The 17,476-nt window shown below is 36.1% G+C and overlaps 2 protein-coding genes across 4 annotated transcripts in view; one reads left to right on the top strand and one right to left on the bottom strand.

Moving 5' to 3' along the window:
* LOC141365380 (uncharacterized) overlaps nucleotides 1–17,129 on the top strand; it is a 29,900-nt gene extending 12,771 nt beyond the window's left edge. Inside the window, 1 exon segment of the mRNA XM_073869813.1 lies at nucleotides 12,993–17,129. Within this exon segment, the coding sequence (XP_073725914.1) occupies nucleotides 12,993–17,129 (4,137 nt within the window).
* LOC141364596 (uncharacterized) lies at nucleotides 2,738–12,274 on the bottom strand. 3 transcript variants are annotated; one of them, XM_073869128.1, is made up of 15 exons: nucleotides 11,507–12,274; nucleotides 10,693–10,994; nucleotides 10,202–10,334; nucleotides 9,815–9,906; nucleotides 9,315–9,469; nucleotides 8,997–9,229; nucleotides 8,744–8,914; nucleotides 8,261–8,388; nucleotides 7,918–8,031; nucleotides 7,751–7,841; nucleotides 6,846–6,962; nucleotides 6,359–6,550; nucleotides 6,016–6,168; nucleotides 4,463–4,653; nucleotides 2,738–3,696 (listed from the first exon to the last, which is right to left on the bottom strand). In XM_073869128.1, exons 10-14 carry the CDS (start codon nucleotides 7,815–7,817, stop codon nucleotides 4,463–4,465), a joined length of 720 nt encoding a protein of 239 aa, XP_073725229.1. In that variant the 5' UTR covers nucleotides 7,818–7,841; nucleotides 7,918–8,031; nucleotides 8,261–8,388; nucleotides 8,744–8,914; nucleotides 8,997–9,229; nucleotides 9,315–9,469; nucleotides 9,815–9,906; nucleotides 10,202–10,334; nucleotides 10,693–10,994; nucleotides 11,507–12,274; the 3' UTR covers nucleotides 2,738–3,696. The 3 variants fall into 3 exon arrangements, with proteins under 3 accessions (XP_073725229.1, XP_073725231.1, XP_073725230.1); XM_073869130.1 differs by lacking the exon at nucleotides 11,507–12,274 and having other exon boundaries at nucleotides 6,846–6,991; nucleotides 10,693–11,495; XM_073869129.1 differs by lacking the exon at nucleotides 11,507–12,274 and having other exon boundaries at nucleotides 7,986–8,031; nucleotides 10,693–11,495.
* Nucleotides 17,130–17,476: the final 347 nt, after the last annotated feature.

Here is a 17,476-nt window from a genome sequence, read left to right as displayed (position 1 = left end):
AGATGATAATTATAAATATAGGCTACTTATCTGGATCACTATTATATACTAGCATTAAACCATTTTTGTCACTAGTTGACAACGATTGTGAACTGAAAGTCTTTGTCTGGAGAGTAGACATTGCAGCTTTTGAAAGTATTTATTGTTGTGGTACTGTTTAATATAAGATCGCTATTTGAAGTGTACAGTAACACCCGCCGACCTGAACATGTAAACAAAATAATACTTTATGTTTCGGCTGTTTAAACTAAAATATCGTTGATATATAAATAGTTAATCTGTATAACCATATTCACGCTCTGAAAACCGGAAGAACTACAAGTATTATGGCTGATTTGTACGAAGCTCTATGGCGCGTTACTCTGGATGTTGTAGTTTATAAGCACATTGGAGACTGCTGTAGGCTCTACAATATCACCAATAAACTGTCGTCCTCGCTATATAGTATAATGTATGTTTTACCTGTAGTAGGTTATTGAAACGCATAGTATAAATACATTTTATAGCCCTAACCCTAATTTAAGTCTGAAGAACTTCAAATATGGACACCTATTTGCATGCTTAGTAAAAAGTTCAAGGGCGTGTCTCTGCTGGGAATTGTAGTCTTTAAATACATTGGTATATTCACCATAATTAGAAGGTGGTAATATAAAACTGATGGTACTCCTAGGGGTTTTAAGGGGTGGGGAAAATATTAGTGTTGTCAGATTTTTAAAGTCTAATTGTTAAATGGGTGAAAATTGCTTATGGGCTATTTGTACTGCACTTTCGGATGGTGCCCAGTAGTGACTATACTCATGTGATAAGTGAGGTCCAGAACTGTGTATAACTATTGGTCTCACATCTGTAGACATTCTTGTTGCTGGATTAAAAGCTTTCAAAAATGGTAAAATGTTAAGGTTCAAAGGTCAGAATTTAGAAAGCATGAGCCATGTAGAATCTTTACACTCACATATGTTATTCCCCAGGTCAAGACCTTTCCAAGGATGCATTTGGTATAGCTCTATGATAAAATGTTTTTTTTTCCTCATTTCACTGATTCAAGCTGTCCCTGGCCTAGTTTCAGAGAGCACTTCGAAGGCCTATTATATACACAAATAAACACAAAGCTTCATTTTTATTTTGTTATTTTATGTAGAAAGAGTGCCCAAATTAGTTTCAGTTCTTCAATATGTTTAGTCATGTGACAAAGTTTTAATTCTCATAATTTCTTGGACATGACTTTGCATGCATAGCTTCACAGAACCCTTTGAAAAGAAACTATTTGACATGGCCTGAATTATGACCTTATTTGGATGATGACATCCAAGATCTATGTTGTCTGCCTTAACCAGTGGTTGTCAATCTTGTCCCAGGGGGCCCACAGCTCTGCATAATTTCTAGATCTACATTAACTGACAAACCAATTTCTGTTTATGGATCTCTCCCTTAATGAGCTGATGATCTGAAACTGTTCACAGGTGATCCACTGCTCTGCACATTTTGCATGTCTCCCTTATCTGATTTAGATCATCAGCTCATTAAGGGAGAGATCCATGAACAGATCTGGGTTCTGGGTGTGTCAGTTAAGGAAAACATACAAAATATGCAGAGCTGTGGGTCCTACTGATCTAGTTTGAGCTCTACCACTGCTAGAACACTCCAAGGTCTAACCACTACCTACCACATCACTAATTTCCCTAAAAATGACAAAATACCTGCAGTTAATGTATAAATACTAATACAAAATCATTACATCATCAAAAATAAGCAAAAGCAAGCGGTTTGAAGATAAGTAAAATATATGCCTTAGAGCAGTGGTTCTCAATCCTTGTCCTGGAGCCCCACTGCTCTGCACATTTTGTATGTCTCTCTTATCTGATGGACAATGGGGTCTCTGCTAATGAGCTGATGATTTGAATCAGCTGTGTTAAACAAGGGAGACATACAAAATGTGCAGAGCAGTGGGGCTCCAGGACCAGGATTGAGAACCACTGCCTTAGAGGAAGGGTCACCAATCTTGCTCCTGGAGGGTCGGTGTCTCTGCAGAGTTTAGCTCCAGCCCTTCAGGTGTGTTTGATTAGGGTTGGTGCTAAACTCTGGAGAGACACCGACCCTTCGGGAGCAGGATTGTTGACCCCTGCCTTAAAGCATGGGTCTCCAACCTTTTTGTGAGCAAGGGCTACCACAATGGATAAAACAATTCTGCAGGGCCACTTTTTTTTTAAATAGTCTACTAAAAACGTTTATTTTACTTGATTATTTTTATTTTATTTTACTTGTTGATGCTTTTTAATTGTTTAAAATGTTAACATACATAAAAAAGCCAAGCTAATATAAAAATATGTAATAAATAAATAGTCCAGTTTAATAAATAAAATTAAATTAAGGCTATTAGTAGAGTGTGCTTTGGCATACAATTCACAGGGCAACCTTGTTGGAGACCAATGCTTTAAAGCAGGGGTGGGCATTCCTGGTCCTGGAGGGCTACTGTCCTGCAAAGTTTAGCTCCAACCTTAATCAAACACACCTGAAAACCCTAATCAAAGGCTGCAATCAAAGGTTTGATTAAGGTTGGCGCTAAACTTTGCAGGACAGCAGCCTTCCAGGACCAGGAATGCCCACCCCTGCTTTAAAGCAATGCATTTATTGTATAATGCAGTCTGTTGTCAAATTAACCAAGATTGCCCATATAAATACGCATAATCACATTTTGTTTTTAACTAAAAATGTACGAACAAGTAAAAACATAATATGCTCATGTTTAGAAACACTTTATTTTTTGTCTTTCACAATAAAATCAGTGAAAATACATGAAATGCAAATTTGTCAATCAAGCCATAAGGCTGAATTTAATAACACTAGACTGTGAAGTTCACTTGAAAACCACCAGCAGAACAGGGAATAAAGTTATCTATCAAATGTAGTAATAATATAAGTGTAATCATAAAATATAAATGTAGTGTATTTTTCTTTTGCATACTATAGTGCTTAATGTACAATGTGCTTATAAGAACAGAACTGATAGTGACAGACACATTGACAGACACATTGCCAACAAATTATCCATCTTTAAGAAAGAATTTATGATGTTTATCTTCAATGGTGCACAACGGTTATATCCTATAATACACTCAATCAAGTAGAGTTTTCACATTTTGGCCTAAATGTGGTAATAAAGGTCACAAGGTCAGCAAAGTCATCCTGATGAATGTGCTTACAATATTTCATATCAACTTACCCGTTATAAAACTTTTACTTTATTATCAATGATTATTCTGATTGGTTGAGCTCTGTTCAAAGCCATTGTAAAACACACCAACAATGACCTTACTGCATTACAGCTATATTACTGCACCAATGTAAGTACATAAACACAATAAGGCACAATAAGCAGTGTTTTAACATTGAGTTTGTGATGTGGCTAACAATGCCCATTAGCAACTTTAAATACACAAATTATGAATACACTAGCCAAATATAACATCAGTTCAATTATTACATCTGATAATATCATACGATTGTTGCACCTATATTGAGATGTTTGTGCATATTTGAGCATCAACATGCTAAGTAACATGCTTGATAATCTAGACACAGGTTGAACATTTTAACAATATAGGATGCATACAGATTTTAATGTAGTTAGCATACTAACACTACACAAATATATGCCAAGTCCATTTCCTTAAACGCAGTCCTTTGTGCAGGTTCTATCTGGGAAAGCAAGAGGTAGGAAAAGAAGGTTAAGTTCAGCTGTTTTAGGTGTGTAAAGCATTATTAATTACACAAAAATGTGATTTAATGTAATAGTAATGGGGATATTCCATCAATGCAGCTAAGGAAAGCTGTGCTCACTTGAAAAAGCCTTGCTTAAATTAACATTGTCAGTGAAATGGCTTGAGCCTACAGTGAAAGTCAGTGTAATATAGCAATAACAAGTCCATGTTGACTTTAACCAAGCCAGAATAGGTATGCATTGTGCTCGTGCACATAAGGTGCCCTGAAGAGTTAAGTACATTTTACGTTTTTAGGCAAACAGACACGGCTGTTCCTCAAACAAATAAACTAATTGTTCCCCACTTTCTTTCGTCCAAAACTTGAACCAGCCAATAGTTGACTTAGTTGAATAGTGACTTGACCAGTTGAATCTGTTACAAGCTGACTATGTGTTGAAACCTAAAACCAGCAGCTGGCAAATTGACAAGCTGTGTTGCAGCAACCCCATTAGCTGGCTTGAGTAGAGCTGAGATGAGCCAGTTCATGTTGCTGCAACTTCCCCCTGTAACTTTTAAAACAGCTTTGTCTTGTTGTGAATCTTTGATCTGAACTGGGCTTAAGCCACAGTAATGGAACAGAACTCCCACTTAAATTAGTGAGACATATCAAAAATCTTTTCCTTTATCCACTTTGATGGAATAGCCTCTGGTCAATTTTTGAGAACAAACATACATACAAATAAATAAATAAATAAATAAAATACCTAAATTATGTTTTCATCCTCGCTGGTATCTGGACTGCTGAGGTCACTTTGATCTTCTTCTTCAACATGTAGAAGGACAGAGGCCTCAAGACCTAATGGAGTCTTGTATTGTTGAAGGACGACTTGTAACCCTTCTGTCACCACTGACGATCTTCTTCTTAAGAGACAGCAAAGTCCTTCATTTCCCTTGTCTAAAATACAAAAGAGATTACATTAAAGACAAACTAACTTGATATTAATTTTGCTTTTTGAGGCCAAAGAACTTCAATAGAGTAAAAAAAATTCACCCATTCAAATCTACATACAAGAATGGCTGTCATCTTTCTGTGCATTGTTGCAATGGTACCCGGCTAGATGATTCTATATAAACCGAGGCAACATGATGGATCACTGAGGTAATTTAATGCAGAAAGACCAAAAGCAGAAAAAAGCATTTTGTTTTTCAGCCAATGTCTGATAGGTCCTTTTGGTTAACAGTTTTCTTCTTCAATATAGTTGTGCTTAAGTACACAGCAAAATTGGAAAGTAAAAATTTCAGTGTTAAACATTTCCGAGTTGAATTGAACACCTAAAGAGTAAATTTAACATATTCAGAGTAAATTGTTGTTCAGAGTTGGAGTTAATTGACAGAGTTAATAATACCAGTTTCCTTACTATGCGATCACACCGCCACCGACGAGAGCGTTAATGTGGCCGGAAGTCAGAGAAAACATTCGGCGGCAACCAATCAGAAGGTGGAAAAGGATTCCAGAGAATGTATTCGACTGTCCGCTACTCTTTTTCTATAGCGTCGTACAGTTAGAGATGCAATTACAGTCCACCCACACATTTCAGTCTTCCGTTTGGGCTGGTCGCCCATCATTTAGTGAAACTAAATTATCTAAACTCATTTTTAATGCTTCGATTTTAACTGTAATGAACTTTTATAAACTTTTTGTGTTCGTTGTCCTTGAACCCTGGTTAAACAAACACTGCTGGGCTATATATATATATATAGTCCCAATCTTAAAGCGTGTTAAAAAGTAACAATGATGAAGATCTGCAATCTTTTACTTTATTCTCTCTATCACCATTTCTGTGTTATGTGTTATTTTCTTAACTCAGGTTTAGATGTTGGCTGTTTCCTTTAAAGCACACACTCCAAAATGGCATGTTTTTGCTCGCACTTACAAAGTGGCAATTTTAACATGCTAGAAATAAATTATCTGTGGGGTATTTTAAGCTAAAACTTCACATATGCATTCTGGGGACACCAAACATTTCTTTTACACAATAAAACATGTCATAATATGACCCCTTTAACACTTTTGTGAGTTAAAGAAACTGGCATTGTGTTAAATATTTAACTCTGTCCTGTGTTAAACTAGTACTACCTAAATCACAGTCTAGCAAAGCCGTATTTGTTGTGAACAACTATAATGCCTATTTTATTATGAACAAGCCAAATGACCATGGTAAACAGAGCAATAACCGTTCTACTCCATCCAAGTTCGGAGACTGAGGGTGACTTCTTTATTCATACTTTGAATTGACAGGATATTTTTTTAACTTACCCTCCTCAGCCATCTTGTGCTTGAGAGCCACTGCCAGGCTCTGCAACCATGTGCAGTGTTCTGCCATCTCTAACACCACAATGCCTCTTTCCTCTTGCAGTCGCATTGTCAACATCACTTGGTCATGCAATCGTTTCTTGACTGAAATGTTTGCTAAGAATCAATAACAGTTAGATGTTAATTTGAGACAATGTTGCATAATAGCATTATGGATACTTTTTACAAACTGATACATAATAAGCAAACACCAATAAATTAAATGAATATTTTAACACTGACTATTTTGCATGCTTTTGTTCAGAATACTCTATAAAGCAAAACTGTAAATAAGTTCTTGACATACCACTGCCATGAAGGTCCCATGGCCATATCTGAGACACACTTCTCTCTCCAGTGAGGGAATGCTCCACCACAGCTAGGTCAATGTTTGTGGCAGAGTCTAGTACAAGATCATTGTATTTCTGCATCTCCTGAAGAAGGAGCTTTTTGTCCTCTGCCAGCTTTCTTCGACGGCGGTGGCGAAGCTTGCTGCTGTCTAGAAAGACATTTACAGGGGTTTGTGAACTGTTTACCAAGAAAAAATGTTACAAGCAAAAGGGAAAGCAGCAATTGAATTTTAAGTGAAAATTACAATTTAGATTGACAAAGAGGTAACTGAAAGATCCATTTAGGGGAGGAAGCTAAAATGTTACAGCTACATAAATCCTACAGACTAGACATTTCAAGAACAGAATTCAGAATTAAATGCTAATTCCATGTAATTGTTGTTGGAAAGTAGGATGCATACATTAGCTTGAATTTATCAAGCTATTAAATTATAATAGTTATACCATTCTGACGGTAGAGAGTTTGCTTGCGCAGCATCACACTAAGATAAAGCCCCTCAAATGACTGCTGAAGTTCTCTGTGTGTGGTGCCTTGACTGATATGAGATGTTTCTGATGTCTCTGTAGAAGTGATAATGAAAGCAAATTCACCGTTTAAACAACACACAAACATTTCAGAGGATAAATTTGTATATAAAAGTCATTTTAATAGTTTAAACAACTTTACTGAACTTGATATGTATGGTTCCTGCAAAGAAACTATAATAAACAAACACAACATAAATGTGCAATAACATCTGATGGTGAGATGAAGTTGGCTTGTTTTTGGTGGCAGGAGATGTCACCAACTGTTTAACCTCCTAAGACCCGAGCTTTGGTTTGGCTTGCATTTTAGATTTCTTCCAGCTATTTGGGGTTAGGAAAAACCAATAAATATATTAACCAAAAATTTTTTTTTTGAAAATGAAGCAGTGTAATTGTTCACGTTTGTGTACCAGGTTCCAGTTACACAGAATAAAGTATTATGATGCAAACAACAAAAAATGTGATGTCCATGTATGTGGACACACCAGGTCTTAGGAGGTTAAGAAATAGGTGACAAGCCTACCATCTTTGGCACTTGTTTAATATCAAACTAAAAATTTCACATAGTAGTGGGAAGAACATTGGTCTCGCTTCCCACGAGCTGCCCATTCTTTCACATCAGAAAGCCATTGTGACGCCACTTTATCTGTGCAATGTAGCTTTGTTTTTAGTTCTGCTAGCCTTGCAGTCTCGTGCTGGATGTCTGCTGAACAGTGTTATTCAATAATCAGGATTGTTGTACAATTAACAACCGGCAAAATGCACACAACAACTAAAAGACACACAAAAACATTTATAAAAAAAATAAAAAAATAAAAACTTACTTTCACATATATTGTGGAAAGTGCCTGATGTAGAGAGATACTTTTTTATGGTTCCAGCCCATTGCATGCAATTTAAGCATGTCCACCCGTGCTGTTGAAAGAAAATAATGAGGATATGATGCTCAATATAAAAAAGTATGCAAAAATATTACAAACACTCTGATCACCTGCTTCGGACATATATTTGGTTGTACGGGCACAACGTGAAAGGTAGCTGTTCACTTGCTCCACTCACCGGTGGTTGTCCCTGTTCCTTCCTGGTTCCTACCACTTCATTTAATCTGGGAAAATAAATGGTGGAAGACTAATTTAAGAATTCAAGACTAATTCAATTCAAATAAATTTTATTTATATAGCCCAATATCACATTTGTCCTCAAAGGGCTTTTACAACCTGTACAAGAAATGGTTATGCCAAAAATAATCTAAATAGTGTAGTCAAGCCATTAACTTCTATTTCTTATGAATGTACATTACACATGTACATATGAAGCAAAAATATTATACATACCTCACACGTTGTAGCGTGGCTCAAGCATGCATGACATTAAGGAAATGTTTCATTGAGGTCAGCTCCTGAAGATCAGGAAGGACACTAGCAACTTTCTTCAAGTATGGCCAATATTTGCAAGCCACAGTCTATGAAACACACAACAAACACAACAAATCAAATGAAAGTGATGGTGTCATACAATACAGTATATGGCATTTATTCCTAATTTGATTTAGGAGTACTTGGTAGGCAAAAGTAGAAATCAACTCCGAACAAGATTTTTTTGTGTAACAACTATTTTGTCAAGTTATGATTAAAATTGCATTTTCAGTGCTTTTTGTATGGTGTTGACAAATCTAGACACCGCACTGTCTTCAGCCACAAAAAGCACCTCAAAAAAGAAAACAAAAAACAGGATCACCAGAGCTAAGAAAGAAAAATAGGAAATCCATCAATTAAAGTAAATAAATAAACCAATAAATATACTGGAATAAAGACCACCTTCTGTTTGGGCAAAAGCGATATAGCTTTCTGTTTCCATCTGCTGAAGCAGCCAACAATTCTAACGTTCAGGCTGGGCAGGTGAAAGGAGCAGAGCTGGTCTGCTTCAAATGAAGCGTATGAAAACTCCAAGAAGCTGCGTTGCAGTGCATCGCCGTTGATATATCCAGACTGGAAGATATATAGAATGAAATAGTAATTGTGATATTGTCTGCTTATGGAGTTTTGAATAAAATGATAACATTTCGCTTACTCTTCTTCCACACTTCGTGCAATGCTCCAGCAGCTTTGCGAAGGCTTGTCTGGAGAATCTTGGAGAGATGACCTTGAGTTCTTGAAAGGAGATCAGGAGGTCCAGTGTGTAAAGTGTGGTGTTGTTTATTGAAGCTGGCCAATATCCACTCCTCAGAAGGTCTTTCAGGTCTGGGATCCTTTGCTGTTTGCATGTTTTACAGACATATAGTGGCTGATGCAAGTCAAAACACCCTTGAAAAAAAAACATTTACTGCATACTATATTTTATAACAGTTAGTTCATTCTGCACATTGTGAATGTTTTTTTGAGAACATACCTTGTGTTGACTGCAATATCCATCTTCCCCTTTAATGATGCATTTGGTTGGACGGATGGATTCAAAAAACCTATTAAATTACACATTCCCTATTGGGGAGTGGCTGTTTTTTGTGACGTAATACATCACGGTCCCCACAGAACCACTCTCTGCATCTAGGGAGAAAAATAAATTAACATTATTTTAGGTGAATAACTCATATAAAAAATAATACACTAAACCAAACTATTCAAAATTTAGTTGGATTCTAGGTTTGATTATTTTGTATAGGATTGCATAGTGGCTCAATGTTTAGCACTATCACCTCAGCAAAAAGGTCCTAGATTTACTTTTCTCTTAAATGTGTTTTTATCTGGTTATCCAAGTCCCCCCAAAAACATGCATCTTAAACCATAAAGCAGGGCACTGTGCATTAATTCTTAGCAAGCATACTTTAAGTAATTAAAGTTTAATATTATTGACGTAATAATATTAAAGTCAAATTAATCAATGCGATTTACCAAATTCCTCCTGAGGATTTAGTTTTGCTGAGGGTACAGTTAGGTGAAATCTCCACACTGGATGACAGGAAGCACTCAACCTGTAAAAGTGACTGCAACAGTACACAGAACAGGTTAGGCTATCACTACATACATGATCTTTTTCAACTTATATACAGAACTGTTTATGAAATCAGATGTATTTCTGTTAAGCATTTGGTAAAGACATAACGAAGTACTTGACATGATAGTATACTTAAGTGTTATACTCTATTTTTTATGTGTTTTGTCATATTGAAATGTTTTAAACTGTTAATACTCAAATACAATTATAATGTTATTCCGTAATTTGATTTGGTCCACCATTTACATTTCAATTCCTACAAATCTGAAATAATTCAGATATACCCTGTAGCTGAGGCTTGACGTCACCCCTCCTTGCCTCCCAAGGACTCGGCATGCCCCAGCCAACAAAGATCCTTTTAGAGGTCTGTGAAGGGTCTCTTCTTGGGCATAAACGTTTCGTCTCCACAGCTGCTCTCTGTGTGTTGAAGTGAATATTTCTTGTAAGACTAATAAAGGTACAGGACGTGAAAGACATGAAACAACTAAAAGGAAACAGCATAGTGTAAGTATTGAATAACTTAAATGAGCTTTGGCATAGATTCTCCAAGTCTCTGAAACTCAGGGGATGAAACCTCTCTTTTCCAAAATATATTACCTTATTTAAACATGCCACAGAGCATTATAGGATGTTACTTGCTAAATAAGTTGCTATTACAATATACCGTATGAAATCGTCAACACTCATCTCTTTTCCATATTTATCATTTTTATTTTAAGTTGTCCCACATCCATTATGTTTAAGTATAAACTAACAGGTAAATAAAAACTCTAACCTTGGCTTCAGCTAGAATGTGGTCATGGTTCAGCTCAAGAGCCATGCGCCTCCCCTCTTGGTAGTGGGGATCCTGTTTGTGAGGGGTATATCTGTTGGCCATTGCAAAGCAGACAAAGACAGAAGGACAAACACACAGCTGGACAGACAGGTACAACAAATGCAGTATGTAGAGATAGGTTGCAAGAAATAGACAGAAAATGATAAAGAAAGAGAAGATGGATGGCTCTTAAAAGTGCCTTTGGGTTTATAAAATAAGCAACGTTAAATCTAAGTTGTAACAGGTGATTCGATTGACAGGATCTGCAGGGAGAACAGAAAATGTTTATTATGTAGTGTAAATTAACTCTAATATAAGGCTTAAATAGTGTACCCCAATAGTGGGGATTCCTATTTTCTTACAAATATTATAAGACAAATATTAAAACTTTAGACTATATTAAGCTCACACAATAAAGCAATGACCACGTTAAGTTACCCTAAAGGTTGATAACTTAAACTAGGTTAACGTTAGCTTATTAATGGGACTTTAATTCTCTAACACGTAACGTTAGACTTCCCTTGCGAAAATTAACCATTGTTTTACTACAGTTAAGAAATAACCATGAATTTGAAAAAAAAAGTTAAACCATGTTTGGTTTAGTAAAACCATTTTGCAAATAATCGATACACAAACCATATTTACTACACTTTTACCACAAAAACATGGTTAATTTTCGTACGGGTATGGCAATGTCAGCCTAATGCCAAAAGAAAAGCGTGAATTATAACATTTAAACAAATAGTGAACTTTAAACGAAAGCATCGTGACTTACCTGGACAGTCATTTTCGAGTAATGAGAGAATCCCTGTCACGAGTACCGAAGAAGAAATCACCCAATAGCAAAGAGGACTGGCTCAGAATCCATAGCAACGGAAGCAGAGAGGATTCTGGGAAATGCAGGCGTCCGAAACTGACTTATTTCTTTTTTACAATCAAAGTAGAAACAATCAAAATTAATGGCCATAACATCGTATTGTTGAATTATCAAGCACACGTTAGTGTTCATGTGTTGAGAAAATATTGTGATCTGCAGCGGGCCCACATGTAGTTGTAGTTTTAGCTGGTGCCTTCACCATAGTAGATGTCGATAAGGCTCATGGGTACTGTAGTATCTTGTATTTGACACACGAAACCGATAAAAAAAATCAATATTTCTCAAAAAAAAAAAACGGCAACATTTGGAAACGATTGCAGTAGCAAAACTCTGCAGTCTCGTAAATTAACAATTATGTACAGCTGACGATGGTTTACAAAGGCGATCATCATGCAGAATATTAAACAAATAAAAAAGGATAAACATCTCCTGATTAAATGTTGAGTAGCGCTTAAAGTGTAATCAATTAATGACAAATAAAGTAAAACAATAAAGCTCCCGGGTATATACTATTGCAATACATTAGATTAAATTCGTGCTTAAAACACGAAAAAATAATAGGACAAAAAAAACGTGGTGCAGGCACGAAAATTACTTCTATCGAAAATAATAAAATATCCTACCTTAATTAAACATACAGCAAATACAGTCCTGTAAACATGTCATTTTAATGTAGACCAAAAATATGTAAAAAGAGAGTCGTTATTCCGCTTCAGACGGGTTTCTGCCCCACGAAAATGTATAGTCAGCGCACAAATGAAAAGAGCCGCACGCTACTGCAAAAACACATTTGAACCATAAAATCAATCGCCTAAAACATACTTTGCAACGCAGGCATGAATACCCCCATTTCGTCAAAATCCAAAGATGAAGGATTTGGATTCAAATATCGGACGACCCTTCTACGTTGTCAAGCGACGAATTGGGGGGTACCCTCAACGTCAGCTTATAGACGTGAGGGGGAATGACCAACTGTGCGTGATCGAAAATAATAAAATCCTACGTAAATTAAGGCATGTTTTAAACATACAGCAAATACAGCCCTGTAAATATGTCATTTTATTGTAGACCAAATATATATAAAAGAGAGAGAGAAAAGTCGTGATACACCGGTTCAGACAAGGGTTTCCGCCCCACGAAAATGTTTGGTCACCGCATCAATAATGATTGTAACCGTTTATGCGCCGCACGCTTGTGAAAAATGCACATTTGCAGCATAAAATCAATCGCCTAAAACCATATTGCGCAAGATGAGGGGTTTGCATTCAAATCGATAGGACGACCCTCTACGTTTTCAAGCGACGAATAGGGGGTACCCTCAACGTCGGCTATGAACGTGAGGGGGTCATGACCAAACGGCAGTATGTGACGAATAGGGTGTGAGACTGTGTTGGTAAAGTCTACCGTATCTATAGCATTGAGAAAAGGGAAAGGATGTAATAAGTCTATTCGAAGTGAAATGTTTAAAGACACAGACTCTTTAAGACAAGTACTAAATTATGATGAAGGATATAGGTTTTTGAAGCCAATCCGTGGCACTCCATCTTTTTGGCAAGGCGTGCAAAAAGATTTGTTTGCAATGGTGAGACAGTTAGGCATTCCTACTTGGTTTTGTTCATTTTCATCTGCTGACATGAGATGGACATCTTTGATGTCAAGCATTTTAAAGCAACAAGGAAGACATGAAACTTTAGAACAACTGGAATGGGCTGATAAATGTGAGCTTTTGCGTCGAAATCCTGTTACTGCAGCTCGCATGTTTGATTTTAGGTGGCATTGTTTTTTGAGAGAAGTTCTTATGTCTCCTGTTCAACCTATAGGTGAAATTGTAGATTATTTTTACAGGGTTGAATTTCAGCAGCGTGGTTCTCCCCATGTTCATTGTTTGTTTTGGATTAAAAATGCCCCACAGATAGATAAAAATTCTGATGAAGAAGTTGTTGAGTTTGTTGACAAATATGTCACATGTGAGGTTTCTAGTGAAAATGAGGAATTGCACAATATTGTTACATCAGTACAACTTCACAGTAAACACCATTCAAAAACATGTAAAAAGAAAAATACAGTTTGTCGTTTTAACTTTCCTAAACCACCAACAAGCAGAACTTTTATTTGTCGAAGAAAAGTTGAAGATGAGTCTGATAAAGAAGGATCTGGTAAAAGTACATGCGAAAATAACCAAATGAAGGCGGATTATGCTCAGAAAATAACGTCAGCAGTTAAAACAGCTGTTTTAGAAGAGAAGTTCAAGTCTGTAGAAAATTTGTTTGAAGGTGTTGGAATAAATCAGGAATTATTTGAGATGGCATAGAGGTGTGTAAATAATACCACACATGTTGTGTTGAAACGGCAATTAAATGAAGTGTGGGTTAATCAATATAATAAATTTGCTCTTTTGTGCTGGAATGCCAATATGGATATTCAGTATGTAACTGATGCTTATGCATGTATTGTTTATATAATTTCCTACATTTCAAAATCTGAAAGGGAAATGGGTTTATTATTAGCTAATGCTCAACGGGAAGCTACAACCCAGGGTAATGTCGATGCCAAACAAGCTTTGAAAAAATTAGGTGGGGTGTATTTGCATAACCGGGAGATTAGCTCACAAGAGGCAGTGTATAGGTTGACAAATATGCATTTAAAGGAGTGTTCCAGAAATGTTCAGTTTATTCCCACAGGTGATGATGCGGTTCATATGAGTTTACCATTGAGTGTTATACAGAACAAGTTGCAGTCACAAACTTTAAAAAGTGAAGAGATGTGGATGACAAGTTTGGTCGATCGTTACAAGAATAGACCACGTCAGAGTGTTTTTGACGATATGTGCTTAGCCACATTTGCGTCTGAGTATCGTATTACATCTAAAGGTCAGTCTCCCAAGGAAATTGCATTAGATAATAATCTTGGTTTTATTGTTAAAAGAACACGTACTCAGCCTGCAGTTGTTCGTTATGCACGATTTTCAGTGACTAAGAATCCAGAAAAGTTTTACCAAAGTTTACTGCAGTTGTTTTTTCCTTATCGTGTAGATACGCAACTAAAACCAGAGGGTTATACTACTTATGAACATTTTTATAAAGAAGGTGACATTTGTTTAGGTAATGGATTAGTTGAAATGGTTCAAAATGTAGTGAATAAAAACAGAGCATTATACGAAAAGGATGCAGACGTGTTGGAGACCGCACAAAATACTGTTAATACTGAGGGCATATTAGAAAGTGCATGGTGTTCACTTTGTCCTGAGCAGCAAGTTGATCATTTAGAATGTAAACAGGTTAGGCGTGAGATTGTCCAAGAAGAAGAAGATGATAATGAAAGTATTCCAGATTTGACAGATAAAAACGAGACAGTTGCACAAGTTACACAGTTACACAAAAAAGAAAATAGTTTGAGTCGTGTTGATGGGTTAAGCATAATTCGCTCCTTAAACAAAACCCAGATGGCTGTTTTTAATAAAATCAGGCAGTGGTGTTTGGGTAAAATTAGAGGAGAAAACACAAAACCATTTCATTTGTTTATTACAGGTGGTGCAGGAACAGGCAAAAGTCATTTAATTAAAGCCATAAAATATGAGTCTTCAAGACTATTGTCTCAAATTTCTTTGAATCCAGACGACATTTGTGTTGCTTTAACTGCACCAACAGGCATTGCAGCATACAATTTAAAGGCTGCAACAATTCACAACACATTTAGCATTGGCACAAATGTAAAGTTGCCATACACACCATTGGGTGAGGACAAACTAAATTCATTGCGAGCAAAATTCCATGGTCTTCAAATACTAATCATAGACGAAATATCTATGGTTGATCATAAATTATTGGCATATATACATGGAAGATTACGTCAAATTAAACAGAGTGGAGATTTGTCTGCTTTTGGTAATGTGAGTGTAATTGCTGTCGGGGACTTTTTTCAATTGCCTCCTGTAAAAGGAAAACCATTGTATGTGGATGTACCTGAAATTAGTTTATGGAGTTGTTTTAGTGTTGTTGAATTAACACAGGTTGTTAGACAAAAGGACAGTTTATTTGCTGAAATGTTAAACAGGTTAAGGCAAAGAAGCAAAACAACAGAACTAAGCAAAGATGATTTAACCATGTTATCAAGCTGTGACAAGGTTGAGGAAGATAATGCATCTTTGCACATTTTTGCTACAAATGATCAAGTTCATATGCACAACTTGAAACAGGTAATAAAAACATGCCCGGAAATTGACACTATAGAGGCAGAGGATTATGCACGAAGTAAAAAAACAGGCAAAATAGAATTAATGGCTGGTCATCACGTAAAGGTGCATAACACATGTTTACCAGAAAAGTTACTTTTAGGCATAGATGCACGTGTTATGTTAATGAAAAATATAGATGTTGAAGATGGATTAGTTAATGGTGTTTGTGGTGTAGTTACTCATATCGTACGTTCATCTAAAGATAAGTTACCTCAAACTATCTACGTTCAGTTTGATGATAGTCATGTGGGATTGAAAAGACAAAAACAATGTTCATTTGAGGCAGCAAAAGTGTTACATTCTACACCTATATATGTAGAAGAGGAAAACGTTTGTACAAAAGGTGGTTTTCGCCGGCAGTTTCCATTAAAACTAGCTTGGGCATGCACAGTACATAAAGTTCAGGGTTTAACGGTCGATTCTGCTGTTGTTAGTTTAAAAAAGGTTTTTGCACCTGGTCAAGCTTATGTAGCTCTAAGTCGGGTAAGAACTTTAACAGGGTTAATCATTAAAGACTTTAGTGAAAAGGCCATTTTCTGTAATGATAAGATTTGTGAAGCTCTTCAAGAAATGCCATCTTTTATGTCACATGATGAATCATTGGTGACAGCATTAGATAGTTTCTTTTCTGTGTTTATACTGAATGTACAGAGTTTGCGTTGCCATAAAGAGGATTTAAATGTGTCTATTCAACAGTTACAACCAACATGTATTGCTGTAACAGAAACATGGCTGCCAGAACACTATCTGCCTGAAAGTGTACATTTAGAAAACTACAACTTTGTTGGTGTTCCTCGTTGTGTTGCATACACAAGTAAATGTCCTCCTTTCAATGATTTGAAACTACAACAACATGGTGGAGTTGGAGTTTATACAACATGTGGAGTGTCAAATACCATTATAACAATTCCAAATCTTAATTTAGAATGCATGTTGACACACTTTCCTGAAAATGATATTTTACTTGGTGTTATTTATAGACCACAAACATACCCCTTGTGTAGTTTTAAAGAAAATATGGGCAAGTTAATTGATCAGCTGCCTTCAATTTCAAATAACATTGTACTTGTGGGAGACTTTAATAATGATGCATTAAAGTCTAATTCTATGTGCTCTTTTATGGCAGATAGGGGTTTTATTCAACAAGTTAAGGAAGCAACAACAGAAAAAGGAACATTAATTGACCATGTGTACATAAAGTGTATGACAAATTACTCAGTACACACAGATATTGTGCCAGTGTACTTCAGCACACATGAGGGAATTGTGTGCTCATTTAAACTTTAAATATTTGACTTAACATGAAAAGTGTACCATTTGATGTAGTATATACTTATTTGGTGATATAGACATGGACCATTGGAAAACATATACCTTTTATCTTGTATGATTCCTGTTAAGGAAGTACCATATTTATACATTGTCTCTATCTGTTTTAACACTGTAAACTTGTAGTTAAGCAATTATGTAAATTATTCTACATATAAAAACACATTAGGTTTTTACATACACAATTCTGTTTACTTGGTGATGGAGACAAGGACCATGAGAAAACATACCAGTGTTATCTTGAAGGATCCTTGTTAAGCCAGTAACAGATTTATACAATCATGCTTCTCTGTTTAGGCATGTTA

Source organism: Misgurnus anguillicaudatus, chromosome 1 (assembly GCF_027580225.2).
Source record: "Misgurnus anguillicaudatus chromosome 1, ASM2758022v2, whole genome shotgun sequence".
NCBI lineage: Eukaryota > Metazoa > Chordata > Actinopteri > Cypriniformes > Cobitidae > Misgurnus > Misgurnus anguillicaudatus.
The sequence above is the reverse complement of the archived record's forward strand: the minus strand, read 5'-3'. Positions and strand labels throughout refer to the sequence as shown.

Bases quoted from the DNA above. Each gene is read 5' to 3' on its own strand.
- LOC141364596 (XM_073869128.1), bottom strand. From the start codon at position 7,817: ATGCAATGGGCTGGAACCATAAAAAAGTATCTCTCTACATCAGGCACT. The intron at 6,551-6,845 runs GTATAACTATTA...ATGTCTTTCTAG, and splicing joins AACTCTCTACCGTCAGAATG to ACAGCAGCAAGCTTCGCCAC. The intron at 6,169-6,358 runs GTATGTCAAGAA...ATTGATTCTTAG, and splicing joins ATGGGACCTTCATGGCAGTG to CAAACATTTCAGTCAAGAAA.